At 40.1% G+C, this 16,862-nt stretch overlaps 2 protein-coding genes across 2 annotated transcripts in view; both read right to left on the bottom strand.

Annotated features, from left to right (window-relative positions):
- The window catches only part of GABRG3 (gamma-aminobutyric acid type A receptor subunit gamma3), a 503,489-nt gene that overhangs the window by 49,230 nt on the left and 437,397 nt on the right, over positions 1–16,862 (bottom strand). Inside the window, exon 6 of the mRNA XM_040969452.1 lies at positions 7,571–7,708. Within this exon, the coding sequence (XP_040825386.1) occupies positions 7,571–7,708 (138 nt within the window). The remainder of the gene's footprint in view (positions 1–7,570; positions 7,709–16,862) is intronic.
- LOC121149030 (polyadenylate-binding protein 1-like) lies at positions 11,512–15,455 on the bottom strand. Its single transcript, XM_040969451.1, has one exon. The coding sequence runs from the start codon at positions 15,453–15,455 to the stop codon at positions 13,548–13,550; it is 1,908 nt and encodes a 635-aa protein (XP_040825385.1). The 3' UTR covers positions 11,512–13,547.

Here is a 16,862-nt window from a genome sequence, read left to right as displayed (position 1 = left end):
TTTTGGTGGGAAGGAAGGAAGGGAGGGAGGGAGGGAAGGGAGGGAGGGAGGGAGAGAAGAAGGAAGGAAGGGAGGAAGGAAGGAAGGACAGAAGGAAGGAAGGAACGAACAAATGAACGAAGGAAGGAAGGGAGAGAAGAAGGAAGGAAGGAAGAAAAGGGAGGGAGGGTAAAAGGAGGGGAATATCCTACTGAGAACTCTATGACTTAGATTGAATCAATCAGGTAAAATATAATTTTGTTTTTTTTTTTAGGATCACAAGCTGACACTGGACTGGAGCACATGAACACTTCCATCTGTGGGTGAGATGCAGGAAACATGTGAACTCTTCCTCAGTGCATCATGAAGTCATTGGCCTCACAGTAGGAGTGGCTGAGTCCAGCTGCAGCAGCTGCTGGGCCCTTGCTGTAGGCAGTACCTGAAATCTTCCTGACAGTCAGTCCCTCTTCAATAAATAAAGACACTGGCCAGTTTCCCAGCTTGCTCAAAGTCTGAGCAAGAGCCAAATGAAAAGCACAAAATGCTATGTGCATAAATGTTATTGTCACCATATACTTAATGCTATAATTGATTCAAGTCCCATAGGAGTAGTAACTGATTAAATTGGATTTTAAAAGAACAAACATATTCAGGTGTGATTTGAATCACAAAATTCCAATTTTCTTAGCAGATGAGCTGTTCATTAGGCCAAGCTGAGGTTTTGGTTTTTTTTTTTTTTCCTGCATTTCCTTTCTGAATTACAGAAGGAGATGACTCACAGTGAATTTGAAGATTTTTCACTCAATCTTGTGAGCAAAGATACTGTCGCTATTTTTGAAATCATGATTCTAACATCCAGACTGACTTATTATCCAGATTGCACTTAGACAAATATGACAAAAAGAAGAAATCGCTTATAGAACTTCTTCTACAGAAACTATTTAAACATACAGTTCTATTTGCATTCAAGACATAAATCTCACAGCAGTGCCCGAAGAAAGCAGGTCTTGTTGAATAAAACACTAGCTTCTGATTTAATGGACTATTTACTAAAGAGAAACAATGTGTAAATATCTGAATTCTCCTACCCAGGAAGTACATGAAGGCAGTAACACAACAATTGTGTTCTCAGCATACATTAATCCCCTTAAATTCACAACAATCGTATAAAGGGGAAGACAATTTCCTGCTTATTTATGAGACTGCACGGGTGGACCAAGAAATTTGGCAAGGTCATACAGCAGGTGAGCTTGGCAGCCGCGTGAGATGTATGATGCTCCGATCCTGGTGCCTCAGATCCCACCTCTGGTCCTCCCTATGCTCAGTGGGCACTATTAGAGAAAGCGCTTCTGAAAAATTTAGCTGGCATGTCCAGCGCTGTTAACCCTGAGACTTCATATACAGATTTTTTTTTTATTTTGAAATAGGAAGGAAAGTGCTAAACTTAAACATCAAAAATAGCTGTTCACATCAAGCTATGTGGTTTTGACATTGCTGTAGAGAAACCCCTTTCTCTTGATGGCTGCAGCAGCTTTGCTCTGTTCTCACCTAGTGGGCGTCTTGTAATAACCTAGGTATCAGGGCAACAGACACCAGTGCAATTAATTTGGGGCACCGGGCTTTATTCATCTTTTCATGTGATGTCAGGGAGTTTTTGCTAGGACTATTTTCACTCTAAAGCCACCTCTAAACATGCTCTGAATCCGCCCTACACATGCCCTGAGCTTCTCATAAACAAACCTCCTGAGCATGGACCTCATTCCAGGCCATGACACCATGGACAAACATGAAATCCTGAGGGGTCTGACCAAATTACTTTAGACGGTTGGACTAAGGTTCAAATGGCAAATATAAATACACAAAAGAATTATCACACAATTGTCCTACAAACGAGAAGCGCATCTTTTTCTCCCCTTTAGTCTAGCAATACCATTATTTAATTTTTATTAGTCTTTTAGTAAATATAAAATTCTGTTTCTTTCAGTTTTTGAGTTCCATTGCCTTCTGCTTGCCTTGCTTGCAACACTTGATCTTGGTCAAAAGGCTGGCCGTGAAGTGATTGCCTTGATTTCTGATGAGAATCAGATACCGTGCTACTTTATTTCTGTAGAGATAAGGTGGACTTCAACACCAGGTGATTAAAGATAGACAAGCTTCCGCTTTTGAATTGAAGCAGCTCAGTGACTCCTTTTGTGCTCATTCTGTGGAGTTGACAAGTATTCTTAAGTGTGTGATTTCATGTTTTTCTTTGACTTGGGATTATTGCTTCTAAGATTGTTTCTAATCCATTCTATATGATCTCTATATCCTCAACTCCAATTCCACTGGTTTTTTTTTCACCATTGACACTTATGGTGTCAACACATTTATTAAATCTAAATTTGTGTTATTGTTTACTATGTATGGCATTAGTAGGGAGGCTGCTGGTAGAGCCGAAATGAGTTGCAATCCTCAAGCCCTGAAGAAGGTCTCTATCTGTTGGTCTCTATTTGTGCTGCATCTTCCACAAATGTACCCAGGTTTGGTCTGGAATATTAAAAGGAAGACACCCTGCTTACATGGCAACTAAATTGTATCTAGAGATACCAAAAAATTCCAGATAGCTTCAAGCATGCAAAGGTATTATTCTCCATCTCCTAAAAGAGGATGGAAATGGGGGTTGGGAGGACACTGTGTCCCAGACCATAGCCAAAGATGCTATCACGCTATCTAGGATTCTCGCGTTCTCTCCGGGTAACCTTCTTGTCTATGAAAATGTATATTTTTTTCAAGTGAAGAAATCCCCATCCACATGCAAACATATGTTCTCTTTTCCACCTTTCAAATAAATCTGGTCCTCATTTTGCGTACCTTGACCTGTGTCTCCCTTAGCATACTTATTTTGGTCTAAGATAAATACCTAGCATCAGGATTGAAACACATAGTTCAACATCACATTTTTCAATGGATGTGATATGTTTTATTAACATATCAGCTTCTCATATTTCTCTTTTATCTATTAATTTGGTATTACATTTACCCGGTGTATTCTTCAGTAAAATTCTATAATTTTTTGTTAAAATTTCCAAATACTTGATTGTTTTTCTTTCCAAAGTCATTAATCATGATTTCCTCCTTAATGTTCTCTTTTTAATCTGTTATTTTATTGCTTAAGAGTTAGTGATAACTCTAAAATTGTAGTAACCTGTAAGTATTCCATTGTTTTGCTTTTGAGTTTTGATCTTTTGGCAATAGCAGACATCTTGTATTTTAACGTGTAATTTTATTGTGTTGGTGACACATACATTCCCTTTTTAAGATAGACTGGCAGCACATCACCTTAATGAGGTCAGGGGTTGGAGTCATCACTCAAGACTGCGCTGTAGTTGGACAAGCTTCTTCTGGTCTACTCCACACTTGCTGTGGGGACAGCTTTCCAGGGACGGTGACTAAGAGCTTCCTCTTTCCATCGATGATCTTTTTCTGATCAACACAGTCAAGATTATCTTCATCTTCTTGACTTCATAGTTTCATGACTCAGAAAACATTTGAAGGGTAGGGTTTATTTCCCTTTCCTTTCTTTCTTCTTGAGACAATGGCTCGTAAGATCCTTGATTATTGAATTTCATTGATGCACCATACATGTGTTTGAAACATGATCCCCAAATTCATGATAGTTGGGGATGTGGCCTTCGGGAATTAATCAGGACTGGATGAATCCATGAGGGTGGAATCTGCACGATGGCATTTGTGGGCTAATAAGAAGATGAGAGACTCTAGCAAGCATGCTTGATCAATCTCATCATTTAGTTCTCTTTCTGCTGTGTCACTTGCAGTGAGGGGGTCCTCACAAGGTGCCAAGCAGATGCCAGTACTATGCTTCTGGACTTGGTAACTGCCAGAACCAGGAATCAAATGAAATCCTACACCTTATAAATTACCCCATCTTGCAGATATGTTATAATATTCCTTTTCCAGATGCTCAACAAAGCTCTTGAAAGACATAGCTATACCAGAATATGAGCTCACCACTCTGGGCAATGTCTCAGCACCTGTCAGACACATATACCCTCATTTGTGTATGCTAACCTGCACATTTTTACCTGCCTATAAATATTTAGCTTCTTTCCATTGATAAAATTCATCAGAAGCCAAAGCATTGAAAGTAATTTATTTATAGTAAATTCCAAATGTAAATCCTGGAATTTTCTGCAAGTCACTGTCAATGAAGACATTGACATCAGAATAGTTCAATGATTCATAGAAAAATAGAATTAGCACATGTTTACTTTTAGATAAAAATTATTTTACACCAATGTATAACTTTTGTTTATAATAACTACTTCCCATGAACTATGGAAACCCCTGTACTCATGGATTTAAAAATAGTTTTACAGGCCAGCATTGTGGAGCAGCCGGTTAAGCCCACATTGGAGTGGCGATTTGAGTCTGGCTGCTTCACTTCCAATCCAGTTTCCATTTAATGTGCTGTGAAAAACAACAAGAGCAGCAACTATTTGTACCACTGCCACGCATGTGACAGACCCAGATGGTGTTACAGGGGCCTGACTTTGCCATGGACAAACTATGGCTGTCGATGTAAACTGGGGAGTGAACTAGTAGAGGAAAGTTGATCTTGCTCTCTCTCTCTCAAATTTTTTCTTTCTCCATCTATCTCACTCTGCCTCTCAAGTAAATAAATAAATCTTGAAGAAAAAAACATTTTTGCACCAAAATAAGCATGTCTTAATTCCATTTTCCTTAAGTAGTCAAAGAACCCTCATTCATATTTTAAATAATTAGAATAATGTAAATCTAGTGGGCTTATTTCTTATTATAAATTGGTATAGATAGATAATAGATTTAGATCGAAATAATGAAAAGTCTGATTACTCATGTGCAGGAAAAGATTTTCTTCACTTGCCACTGGGGGATAATCTAGAATGACACAAATTGTATAACAGTTGTTATACAATTGTGAAACCAACTCAATAAAGTGTTGAGCCAGTGAGGGTCTTAAAGAATAAAGACCTTCTTCTTCTTCACCTATGAGCCTGTGTTTAAGAGACTGTGGCACTGTCCACAGCTTGCACCTGTGTTTCCCAGAAGAAAGCACCACCTGCTGTTCCTGGAAGTCTTTTGAAATGCAGAGGCCCTTGCTTCACTCTAGGAGATGCTGATCGCAAATGTTTGAGGTGTGGCCCAGAAGTCTCCAATTTACACGTTTCAGGCTGATTCCAAAGCTGCAAGACCATAGCTTACAGGTTGCTGAACACTAAGTAGCCCGGGCACAGAGACTATTGCCTTCACAGTCCATCTAGGAGGCTGGAAATTAACATCTGCATGCCACTAGAGAATCTAAATCAAAAGAACATGTTTAGGACAGACAGAAATGCTCACTTTCAGATGCAGTACTCCTCCCAGGCTGTCATTGTTATTCCTTCAACTGAGTCATTGGAAAGTTACTGGTCTTTATTACCCCCAGGATATATAGACTTAACCTAATCGGAAAAGAGTCTTTGCCCATGATTAAGTGCCAGTGAGGTTATTGGGTTGTGGTTATTAGAAAGGAACAATTCAGATATACAGGTGCATAGAAGAGACATGGTATAAAGACATGGATAGTATCATCTTCATCCAAGAATCTGGAACAGATTCTTCCCGCACAGTCGTCAAAAAGATATAACCTTGACAAGACTTGGATTTGGTTTGGACTTCAACCTCCTGAACTGAGAGCTGCACATTTTTGTTTTTACACCATGTTACAATGTTGACGTGAAGCTAAGAATGGTATGAAGAAACTGTATTAGGAAAGACATTGAATAGCAAAGCAAATCTGAGTTATGCTGGTCTTAACAGCTAAATACTTTCACCACTAGATGAACTCTTTGAGAATTAGAATAATTGTGCTTATTTTTTTCATACTTAGAGACATTACAACACAAGAATATGATCACTACATAAGCAAATACCTGAAAGTTATTTGCATTTACTTTGTTTGTAAATATATATTATAGTAAATATAAGCACTGCTTCAAGTCATCTGGTTTCAGTTAGTAATGAACAGCTGTCCTCTAGTTAAAGTTGTGTTACCATTGTGAATAAAATGGAAGATTAAGACATGAACATACAGATTGAGGTTTTATTATCCAGAGGATATTTTCTTTATAATTGTAGTTATACTGGTGATTGGATATAGCTGTAAAACTTTCACAAAATATCAACTTAGACCCATTATAATTTTTTTAATGGGCAATAATAACTTAGCAAATAATTGCTCAGACTAACACCTCAATCTCTTGGCACCATTCATATGCTACTTTCTTGGGCTGATATCCTCTTAAAATCTATCTCAAAGCTCTTGAGCTAATCGTGTTGGGCATATTTCATATTGTCCAATGTCCTCTTGCAAAAAACACCATGTCAATAGCATGTCAATAGCAGCTCCACGACCCTCCCTGGTCAGGCGTTCTTTCCTGAAGCCTTGCACCCAAGCTAGGCTGGAGCATTCTATTCCCACTGAGCACAATTAGATTATTAATGTAGGAGACTCATAATAGGAACAAACCTCTTCAAAACACTTTCCATCATGCTGCCTACACAGTTCACTTAAATAAATTATGATTTCCCATTCTCTTTATTTTAGCATGGCTGAATATTTAAACAGAGATTCCATTTCCCAACATTGCCACATGACATTCATAGGGAATCTGTTGCTATTCAGTGAAGTTAGTTTTTCAGGACATTTCTTGATGTACAATCAGCTCTCTATTTTACATTCCTATCAAGAATGTAGACTATCCTTTAAAGATATTTGCCAACAATTGTGAAAATTAATATTTTAACCTAGTAAACAACAAACTGGATTACTGTAATGTTTTGAGTCCAGAAATTATTCATATTAATAAATAATATTAATAGGAAAGTTCACTATAAGCTCCATTGGAAACAGCATTAAGAAATAATCAGTCACAAAACAGCAGACCACAAGAGTAAGAACAAACCAAAACCAAAATATGTTTAAAATCATTCATAGGAACAACGTCTTTTTTCATTTACTCACATGCTTAATAATCTGCTTAAATGATCACTTAACAAAATAATATTGGTGGGTGACTGCTTAATCTCTTTATAAAGCAGCTCAAAGTTTAAGATAAAGTTTGGAATACGGAAAGGAAATAGGTAGGAACTAAAACCCAACAGGTATTTTGAATTAATTCCTTTTATTTGTGAATTATGAGTAATATCTGATTTTAATGTTTATGAATTATGACTTGTTGGCCTTGTGGCTACTTGCAGAATCACTAGTAACACTGGTTTATGTAAATATAATCACTGGTGATCATAGCAGTTTGCTTTATAGACATAAAGGAAAATTTCGATTTCAAATGTATATCAATTAGAAGCACCATTGTCCTATTCTAATTTAAAACATTCATTTAGTTTTAAAATCAGTTATTTTCTCACTCAGGAATCATGATTGCCCTAACATACTTGGTTTGCAATTTAAGCACGAAAGAATTTTGCATAAAGGGTATTTTTTGGCTTAAGCCTCAAGTAGTAACAGTTCAGGTTTCTTCTTTTTTGAGCGCTGTACTTCTTTCATTCCTACCTGCAGAGGTTGTCACAGTTTCCGTCGTGTTTCTGAGGCCCATGAAGTCAAACTGATACAGTCGCCATGACTTCTGATCGGCCGCCTCCACTGAGTTTTTTCTCCATCTATAGATCATTTCTTCTTTGGGGTAGCCATCTAACAATACAGAACAAACAATGGTATTTGAAGGTGGAGGTTTATAAATTAATGAAAGTCAAAGTTACAATTTTATTGCCAAAAAGATGTTAAGATTTTAGACGGTATTTGTTCTCTATGTTTTCCACAGAGACACAGAAACTCCAAAAACCAATGGATCCCTTCTACCTGAATCTGCAGTGGGCTTTCATGGTCAGCAGGGAGAGGCCCATGTTCCTAAGCGACAGGCCTGGCCCCTGCCTATGTGAACCAGCATTAGGGAGCCATTGTCTGTACTGCTTTAACTTGGGACGGTAATAACTGACCACTCTTCCCAGACCGAAGCTTTGGGCAGACTCTCATTGGTTCCCAGACACTGGGCTCTTTACACACAGGAGTACAGGGAACACATGCATTCCACTTTCCACACCCCCAGAAGCAAGTGCGTCTAGCCCTCAGGAACAACCACAACAACAACTTAGTGAGGCCACCACGCTAGTACTTGAGAGACCAATTGAAACGCAGCCTTCTCTACAACTTGATATGAATTGTTCCCCAGAATTTCATGGGCTGGAAACTTGGTCCCCCATGTAATGGCATTGAGAGGTAATGGAATTAACAAGAGGCGAGGCCTTAGGAGATGATTAGGGCATGGAGTCACTATTCTCCTGAGTGGATTAATTAATGTCCTTCTTCAGACACTGGGTTTGTTCTCCTGAGATTGAATTAGGTCTCATAGTCTCATATCATTGGATTGGCTACAGAGAGCACTGCTTGTTGTAAAGCAGATCAGCCTTCCCTCTGCCTCTCCCTCAATCACACACGCACAGGCTCCTTCCACTTTGTTTCTCTACTGTGATATGAAGCAACACAAGGCCCTAACCAGAAGCTGGGAAAATGCCAGTACCAAGCTCTTGGACGTTAAGAAACTATAAACCAAAATAAGACATCCCAGTGTGGTAGTCTGGTGGCTAAAGTCCTCGCCAGAATTTCATGTGGGTACCGATCTAATCCTGGTGGCCCCACTTCCTATCCAGCTCTCTGCCTGCAGCCTAAGAAAGCAGTCAGCTTGGTACCCTGCACTCATGTGGGTGACCTGGAAGAAGCTCCTGGCTCCTGACTTTGGATCAACTCAGTTATGGCCGTTGTGGCCATTTGGGGAGTGAACCAGCAGACAGAAGATCTTCCTCTCTGTCTTTTGTCCTTTCTGTGTATCTGACTTTTCAATTAAAATAAATAAATAAATAAAAATCTTTTAAAAAAAGAACTCTTTTCTCTATAAATGACCAATTTCAGGTATTTTGTAAAAGCAACAAAAGGCAGACTGTGTTAGTCCTGTGCTGATACTAGTCTCTTATTGTGATCAATGAACTTTGACCACTCTGAAAATGAGTTCCTACACTGCTGAATACTTTAGGGAGCACGACCCAAGCTATTCACTTCTCTAGTTCCAGAGTGTTGGTGACCTACCTGGAGACAAAAGATCATGAGCAGTGTTGGCTTCACTCCTTGATGGAGGCAGGTATTAGCCAAACATCTGCTTTCCTGGCTGTGTATTGACTTGTGACCCAGGCCTGAGCTCCACCATCTGCTCCGTGTTGGCACTTTCTTACCTATCTCAGAGGCTAAGGTGGCACCTTCTTGGTTTGCACTCTTGTTTCTCGAGGCCCTGTTTCACATGACGTGCCTCGCTCCCAAGAACATGTCTAGGTTCTTGCTTGTCATCCAAGAAGGCACTGACATTGTTAGGCCTGTACTCACTGATGGCATGATTTTGGAAGGAAGAAATTATGCACAGTCTTGATTGGTTATCCTGCATGTAAAAATGACTATACTGATAAATATATATGCAAACATGTTAATAAGGGGACTGAACATTGCTGATGAAACATGTCAGTTTGCAAAGCTTCTTGATTCCCCTTTAGCTGCTTTCTACCTGATATTGCTGGTTTGACTCTAAATATGCTTGAAGCAGAGCAGAAGAACAAGCATGTCAATCTGCTTCCTGCTGCAAATAGCCTTACGAAATTATTATGAACATGGCAAGATCACTTTTTCTCTCCTAACTTGACATTGAACTCGGTGTACTCAGAGTCAACTTGAATTATATGAAGTAATTCAACAGTTCTCTTGGTCATTAGCCAGTGTCCTAATTTATATCTCTATTAGGCTGTTATAATTTGAAAAGGTATTTTACACTGTAATTATTTTTAAGATAACTATTGAGATATAAGTCATACAATGTTTATTATTCAGTGGTTCCTTATGCATTCTCAAAGTGGTGTAGTCATCATAATAATCGAAACCATCATTATAATCTAAGTGTAGTACATGCTTATCACCCAGACATGAAAACTCCTGATCCACTGGCCATCTTTCCCTTCTCTCTCTCCCAACACGTACTTCCCATGTCACCTAGTCCCACATACAGATTTGCTTATTCTGAAAACTTTATATTTCATGCATTGTTTATATGATGTGAAACATTAATGTGACATTTCTAATTTTATGACTCCTATGATAGCATATATCAGTACTGTGTTTCCATTTACTGCCAAGTAATACTCCATCTCATGTATACATATTTTATGTATTCACAAGTTGCTCCCCCAACCCCCCCGCACTATTTTGAAGAATAGTCTTTCAACCACTTACTTAGAAGCTGACATGTTTTCAGACTGCTTTCCAAAGTGGATGCACATTAAAAGCTGACCAGTAAAGTGTGAAAATTCCAATTTCTCCAGATGTGCCTGTCTCTATATGAATTGCTGTGGGTGTGAAGTAGCATGTCACTATTGTTTTAATGAGCACTTGCCTCATTACTAAAACATTGATCATATTTTCATGATTTCAGTGGCAATTTGTACTCACATGTCATTTTGGTGAGGTATCTGCTCACACCTTTTGTTCATTTTTAAATTTCATTATTTCCATAGGGTTTTATTTAAGGACTCATTGGTCACAAGTCCTTCATCCACATATTCTATAAATATTTTCTCCTACTACATATTTTTAAAAGAAATTGGAGTTTTTTAAATTGGGGTAGCACATGATGGATCTTGAAGTAGTTCATGTAAGTGCATGCTACAAAAAAATCTAAGCTTAGATTCAATCTTTTTTTTTTTTTACTCAAATATACTAACTTGTTAAAGCATGCTTGACCAGTAGTTAGTATGAGCAGTCAGAAGAATAAGATATCAGTTTGAAAAGACAACCTACCAGGGCAACATAAATTTTGCTAAAATTAAAGCATGGAAAAATCAATAGGTGAATAGGTGAATAGGTGGTGTAGGTTAGATGGAGGTTTGATGAACTCATTAGTGTTTTATGGAGAATTGATGGGAATAATTCACAAATGAATTACTTGGTTTGGTTTAAGAAGGGTCCATAATATGTTCAATACAAAGTTATAGTAATGGACTACCCTACTAGTTTCTGAGGAAGAATTAATCTTTCTCTGCCCTAATTTGAAAGGATCAACAGTTAAGAGCAGAAAAACCATTGATTGGCTCAGTTTCCACAATTTTGATTGAAAAAAAAAAATAGTAAACTTACTGCTTCATGAGTTCCAAGACTATCACATGCAGATGGGTCACAAACAGTATCAGAGCTTTGAAAAAAAGCTTTCAACAGATGTGCAATTTAAAATTGCTTCTACTTACTAATCTTAAAGTCCTCTGGAGGACACCCAAGTTTTATTTAATAATGTAAAAAAAACTGTATCTAGAAGATGAAACTCTATGGACCTGGGTTCTTTAAAGATTGACCAAGTGGCTGGTATCACTGCTTAAAATGATGTAATGAACTTGTCGGAGCAGTTACTGAGAAACAAGGCATATATTTTTATTTTCATCTGTTAATACCATGACTTATAGTACATAAAAGTTGCTATTTTAACTATACTCAAGCATACAGTTTGGTGGTAGTAACTATATCCACATGTAACTATCAACAGCACCCACCTCCAGCATTCGTTTCCACTGACATAGTTTACTTTTGCAGACACTCTAGGATCACAGAAAAAGATGACACGAAGGTGCTGAGATTTCTTTTTGTATACGCCTTGCATCTAAATACCCACAGCCTCCCCCATTACTAACAGCCCCCTCTAGAGTGGTACAATTACATAACCAATGAACATACATTGACACATTATCATCCAAAGTCCCTGGTTTGCATTTTGGTTCACTCCTGTGCTGTCCATTCAAGGTGCAGTGTAACAGAGCTGGTATCACTTGGTTTGTAAGCTATTTTGTACTAATTCATGAATAACAAGCAGTTACGTCTCCATCACGGTTTTTCATTGGATATGTACCATGGTGTTACTTATCCAGACATACTAAGGATATCTTGGTTGTTTCCAAGTTTTTCAAATTGTAAACAAACCTGCTATACACATTCATGTCCAACCTTTTGTGTTGATGTGTATTCTTGATTTTCTAGTCCTCAGTTTTTTGAAGGACAGTTTTTCTGATAATGGAATTATTTCTCAACAAAACTTTTCCCAGCACTTTGGAGATATTATCTAATAACCTTGTGCAACCCGTAGCTTCTGGTGAGAAATCTGCTCTTTATCATATTGTGACTCTTGGGTGACACGTTGCTTTCCTCTTTTGTCATAATTTTCTCTTTAATGCTGTTAATTGGACTATGATACGCGCAGGTGTTGAGCTACTATTTTCACTGCAGTTTGCTGATGTTCTTTAATATATGGGCGAATCGTCAGTTTTTGATTATATTTATTCAAATGATTTTAACCCCATTTGCCTCTATCTGTTGGTTACTGTGAAGGTAAATCTCCTGTATCAGTTCGTGTATATTTTTTTACACTAACTTGTAACTCACTGGGATAATCATTAGTGTGATTTTAATTCTGCCGATCCTTTCTCCTGTCTGTCCAGATCAACTGTGCACCCAGCAACAGAATTTTTCCACTTCAGACATTGAATTTTCTATTTTAACCTAGACTTCTTGATTCTGATAATTTTCAGTTTTCCTTTGATATCACTTATTTTGTGAGACCCAGTTGCCAAACATTCCTCTAATTCTTTAGATGGCTTTCCTTAACGGCGTTGAATATGTTTCAAATAAATGATTCACAGTCAGTGTCTAGGATGTGTATGTCCAACATCTGGAGTCTTCGATGATAATTTCTACCAAGGGCTTTCCCCTCTGTGTACTTGATGTGTTTTCTCTCGTTAAAAGTTTTTAACATTTTTGCAGAGAACTAACTATTTTAGATACATTTTAATAAGTGACATATTAGTCTCTTTCCTTCACTGCTGGGTTTATCCTTGTTCCTCAGTGTCTTGTCTTTGCTGGTTTTTTTTTTTTTATGTTTTTGTTTTGTTTCTTTCATGCTGATTCCTCTGAACAAATCTTGTATATTCTATATTTCTTGCTGTACTATGATTGGGCATTTCGAGTTTTTATTTTCTTGCTGTTTGTATGTTGTTTTTTTGCTTAGGGGATTTTAATTAAATCAATGATGTTATAATTCAAATTACATTTCTTTGATCAGTTATCAGTTGTGTGTCTGGAAATGAAATTCTGAACTATTTTGCAGTGAAGAATAGCAAAATTTTAAAAATACAGTGTCATACTTTGCTGAAAATCCATTTTTTCAGAATCTCTATAATATTAGTTTTTATATTTTACTATTTTTGGTGGGGTTTATGTTGTTTTTCAGATAAATAAGTCATCTAGAACTAGCTTTATGCTTGTTCAGCACATAAGGGTCAAAGTTTCCTTTACTTTTAAAAATTTGTTTAGCAATTTTCCCATAAATTTAAGTTTTTTGATGTTGAGGTATGTTCCTTCAGTGATGCATGTATGTTCTTTTCTTGGGCCCAGGCCGATTCTAAACAGTTGGGACACCAGTGGCACTGTCCACTGCTTTCTGGGCGGCTTCTTTAACTTGATGGACATGGAGTACAGTCACAGCTTCGTCAATTTTAGAATGGAGAGACTCTGGAGACTCGAGCATATGAAGAAGTTCCGAGTTATCAATTTCCAACAACATGCCAGTGATTTTACCAGCAAGGGTAGGGTGCAGGACTTGAATCAGAGGGAACAGTTGTTCGCCCAACAGTTGCTTTTGCTCCTGAGGGGGAGCAGACGCCAACATGGTAGCAGTTAGAGGTTCCTGAACTTGGACATGGACAGCAGCAGGCTGTTGCAAGATCACCTGTGGCTGTGCGTTGAGGTGTTGCTGTACATTGCGAACTCCGGGAGCGTATTTGTACTGTGGGACTGGGCGAGCAGGAGCGGCTGCTCCAGCAGCCATGGCAGGACGCGGAGCCACTGGCTGCGATGATGCGTTAGCCACGCGCTGGGTGGAGATGACTTGTGAAAGCTGTGAAGAAGCTGGTCTCATGGTATTAAACGGTGGTCTGGAAGCAGCTGGGAAGACAGAACTGGGAATGTTTCGCAAAGATCTGGTATCCTGGGGCATCCAGCGAGAACTGGGTCTTAGTGGCGCCACTTGGCTGGAAGCACAGTATGGAGTATGGTTCTGAGTCTGTGCGATAGTTGTTGCCATGAAGTAACCCGTAGTAGGCGTGGACTGGTAAGGGCTGATCACTGCGTTGGGCGCAGGCCGCGCATTTGTCACTCTCTGCATATACTGGTTAGTGAGGTGAGCTTGGCGTTCTTCCTTGCGCTGAGCCAAAGCCACGTACAAGGGTTTGGTGGCCACGATTCTGCCATTCATTTCCGTGACTGCTTTCGTGGCTTCTTCTGGCGAGGAGAAACATACAAAACCAAACCCTCTGCTTCGACGTCCCTCCATCATCACCTTCGCACTTGTGATGGTACCAAACGATGCAAACTCCTTCCGGAGACGTTGGTCATCAATCCCGTCATCCAGATTCTTCACATACAGGTTAACACCCTGGTATCTGGTGATCCGCTGCTGCTTCATCTGTTCGAATTTGTGCTTCAATTCCGTCTGGCGCTCCACCTTTTTCTGGGCTCGTCCAACGTAGATTAGTCTCCCGTTGAACTCCTTTCCATTCATTTCATTCACGGCTCTCTGGGCATCCTCATGCCTTTCAAAGCTCACAAATCCAAATCCCTTGGATCTTCCGCGTTCGTCAGTCATCACCTTCACACTCAAGGCGTGTCCAAACTGGCCAAAGAGATCTTTGAGGCACTCCTCGTTCATGTCTTCGCCGAAATTCTTGATGTAGAGGTTGGTGAACTCCTTGGCCCTGGCTCGCAGCTCGGCCTCTCGTTCTTTGCGAGACATAAAGCGTCCGACGAACACCTTGCGGTCGTTCAGAAGCATCCCGTTTACTTTCTCAATGGCTCTTTCAGCAGCCTCCTGCGTCTCAAAGTGCACGAACCCGTAGCCCTTGGAGCCGTTTTCATCACAAACCACCTTGCAGGAAAGGATGTTCCCAAAAGCAGAAAACGTGTCGTACAGGGATTTGTTGTCGATAGTTCTGTCCAGATTTTTAATGAAGACGTTGCCGACTCCGCTTCGCATAAGGGACGGGTCGCGCTGAGACCACATGATGCGCACAGGCTTGCCCTTGATAACGTCAAAGTTCATGGTGTCCAGGGCACGCTCCGCGTCCGCAGGCTGCTGGAAGTTCACGTACGCGTAGCCTAGGGAGCGACGGGTCAGCCTGTCCCGGCAGACCCTGATGGACAGGATCGGTCCTGCAGGGCTGAACTTCTCGTAGAGCATGGCCTCGGTCACGTCGGGGTGCAGGTCCCCCACATACAGTGAGGCCAGGGGATAGCCGCGGGTGTTGGGGTTCATGTTGGCACCGCTGCCCAGGGAGCCACACACTCCGCGGCCTTCCCGTCTGGGGAGAACAGCGGGTACTGGGAGCTGGGACCAGAGAGAAGGGGAGTGGGGGGCAAGCGCAGAGGGACAAAATTCAACCGAAGTGGACACTGCTCAACGGCTGCTGGTGGTGCGTGCTGCAGCATCGAGCCCCGGCAGCTGCACGGGCTGCGTCATTTGTTTCTCCTCGGAGCTGCCACGGTAGGGCGGGTGCGCGGGCGGGTGCCTCTCACCCGCGTCACCGGTTATTTTATAAAACAATAAGAAAAGGCAGTCTCCAGTGGAGAAGACACGACTTGTCACATATATTTTTTAAAGATAATTTTACATAACAAACGTGTTCTGATCCCAAAACACACATCTTGCCTCCTCAGCACCAACCCGCGGAAAGAATAGTTGTATATTCTCCTGCTTCATCTAAAGCTTCATGTCCTTTGGTTCATCCTCAGTTCCTTCTAATGCAGTGGTCAGCCAATGGTCAGTCATGGTATCCCCCTAGATCATCGCCATACATCACTGTTACATCACACAGCTGTCCATGAAACCACAGGTGCATTCCTGCACATACGCCAAGGTGTTTCCACACAGCAACTCCTGCAACACCACCAATATCCTGCGCACTGCTGTCCCTGTTTTCCATAGAAGGAAAACAAGGTGCAGAGCGGTGGAACTGTTTCAGGAAGAATCATGGACAATCTTGGGTAGTCTGGCTCCAGCATTTTTCCCTTCACTCACCATACCAAACTGGTCTCTCTGTCCTTCTGAATTTGATGTTTCTATTGCTCAGGGTCCTGGGCTTAGGACGGTTTTCCACAAACATACACAGCACCATTCGCTTTGGCACCACCCTTCTCTTTCATGAATCAACTTTAATCAAGAGAAGGGTTCGTGTTGGGATATGTAGGTCCTGATATGCTTTACATACAAACTACCAGGCACAGGTTTCTAAGCAAACATCGCCTGTTCTTAGGGAGGCACATAACCAGAGACAGACCCAAAACAAGGGAGGCTTTGAGCAGAGTTGGGTGTGACACCAAACCAGAACCAAGCGGGGGCCCTTCCAAAGCCCTGGGGGGGAGGGGACACACAGCACTTTTTGTAGGTAATATCGAATGATTAGGAAAGTCTCCCATTTTTCATTTGTTTCCTTTCCCTACGTTTGTTTAATGTTTGATGCTACTGAACTTTAAATGTTTTTCTATTAGACTCATCTTTTATTGTTTATGTATCTTTGAATTTATGTTTAGGGAATGCCTCCTTAAAACATGCCTGTTTAAATATTCCCAGTTTTAATTATAATTATTCCATGGTTTTTACATTAAAATTTAATTCATTAAGTCATTCTGAAGCTATTTTATATAGGGTCTTTCTACTTGACCA

Source organism: Ochotona curzoniae, unplaced genomic scaffold, assembly GCF_017591425.1.
Source record: "Ochotona curzoniae isolate NIBS_2020 unplaced genomic scaffold, NIBS_Ocur_1.0 scaffold_4701, whole genome shotgun sequence".
NCBI lineage: Eukaryota > Metazoa > Chordata > Mammalia > Lagomorpha > Ochotonidae > Ochotona > Ochotona curzoniae.
Note: the sequence above shows the minus strand (reverse complement) of the source record. Positions and strands in the feature narration are given on the sequence as shown.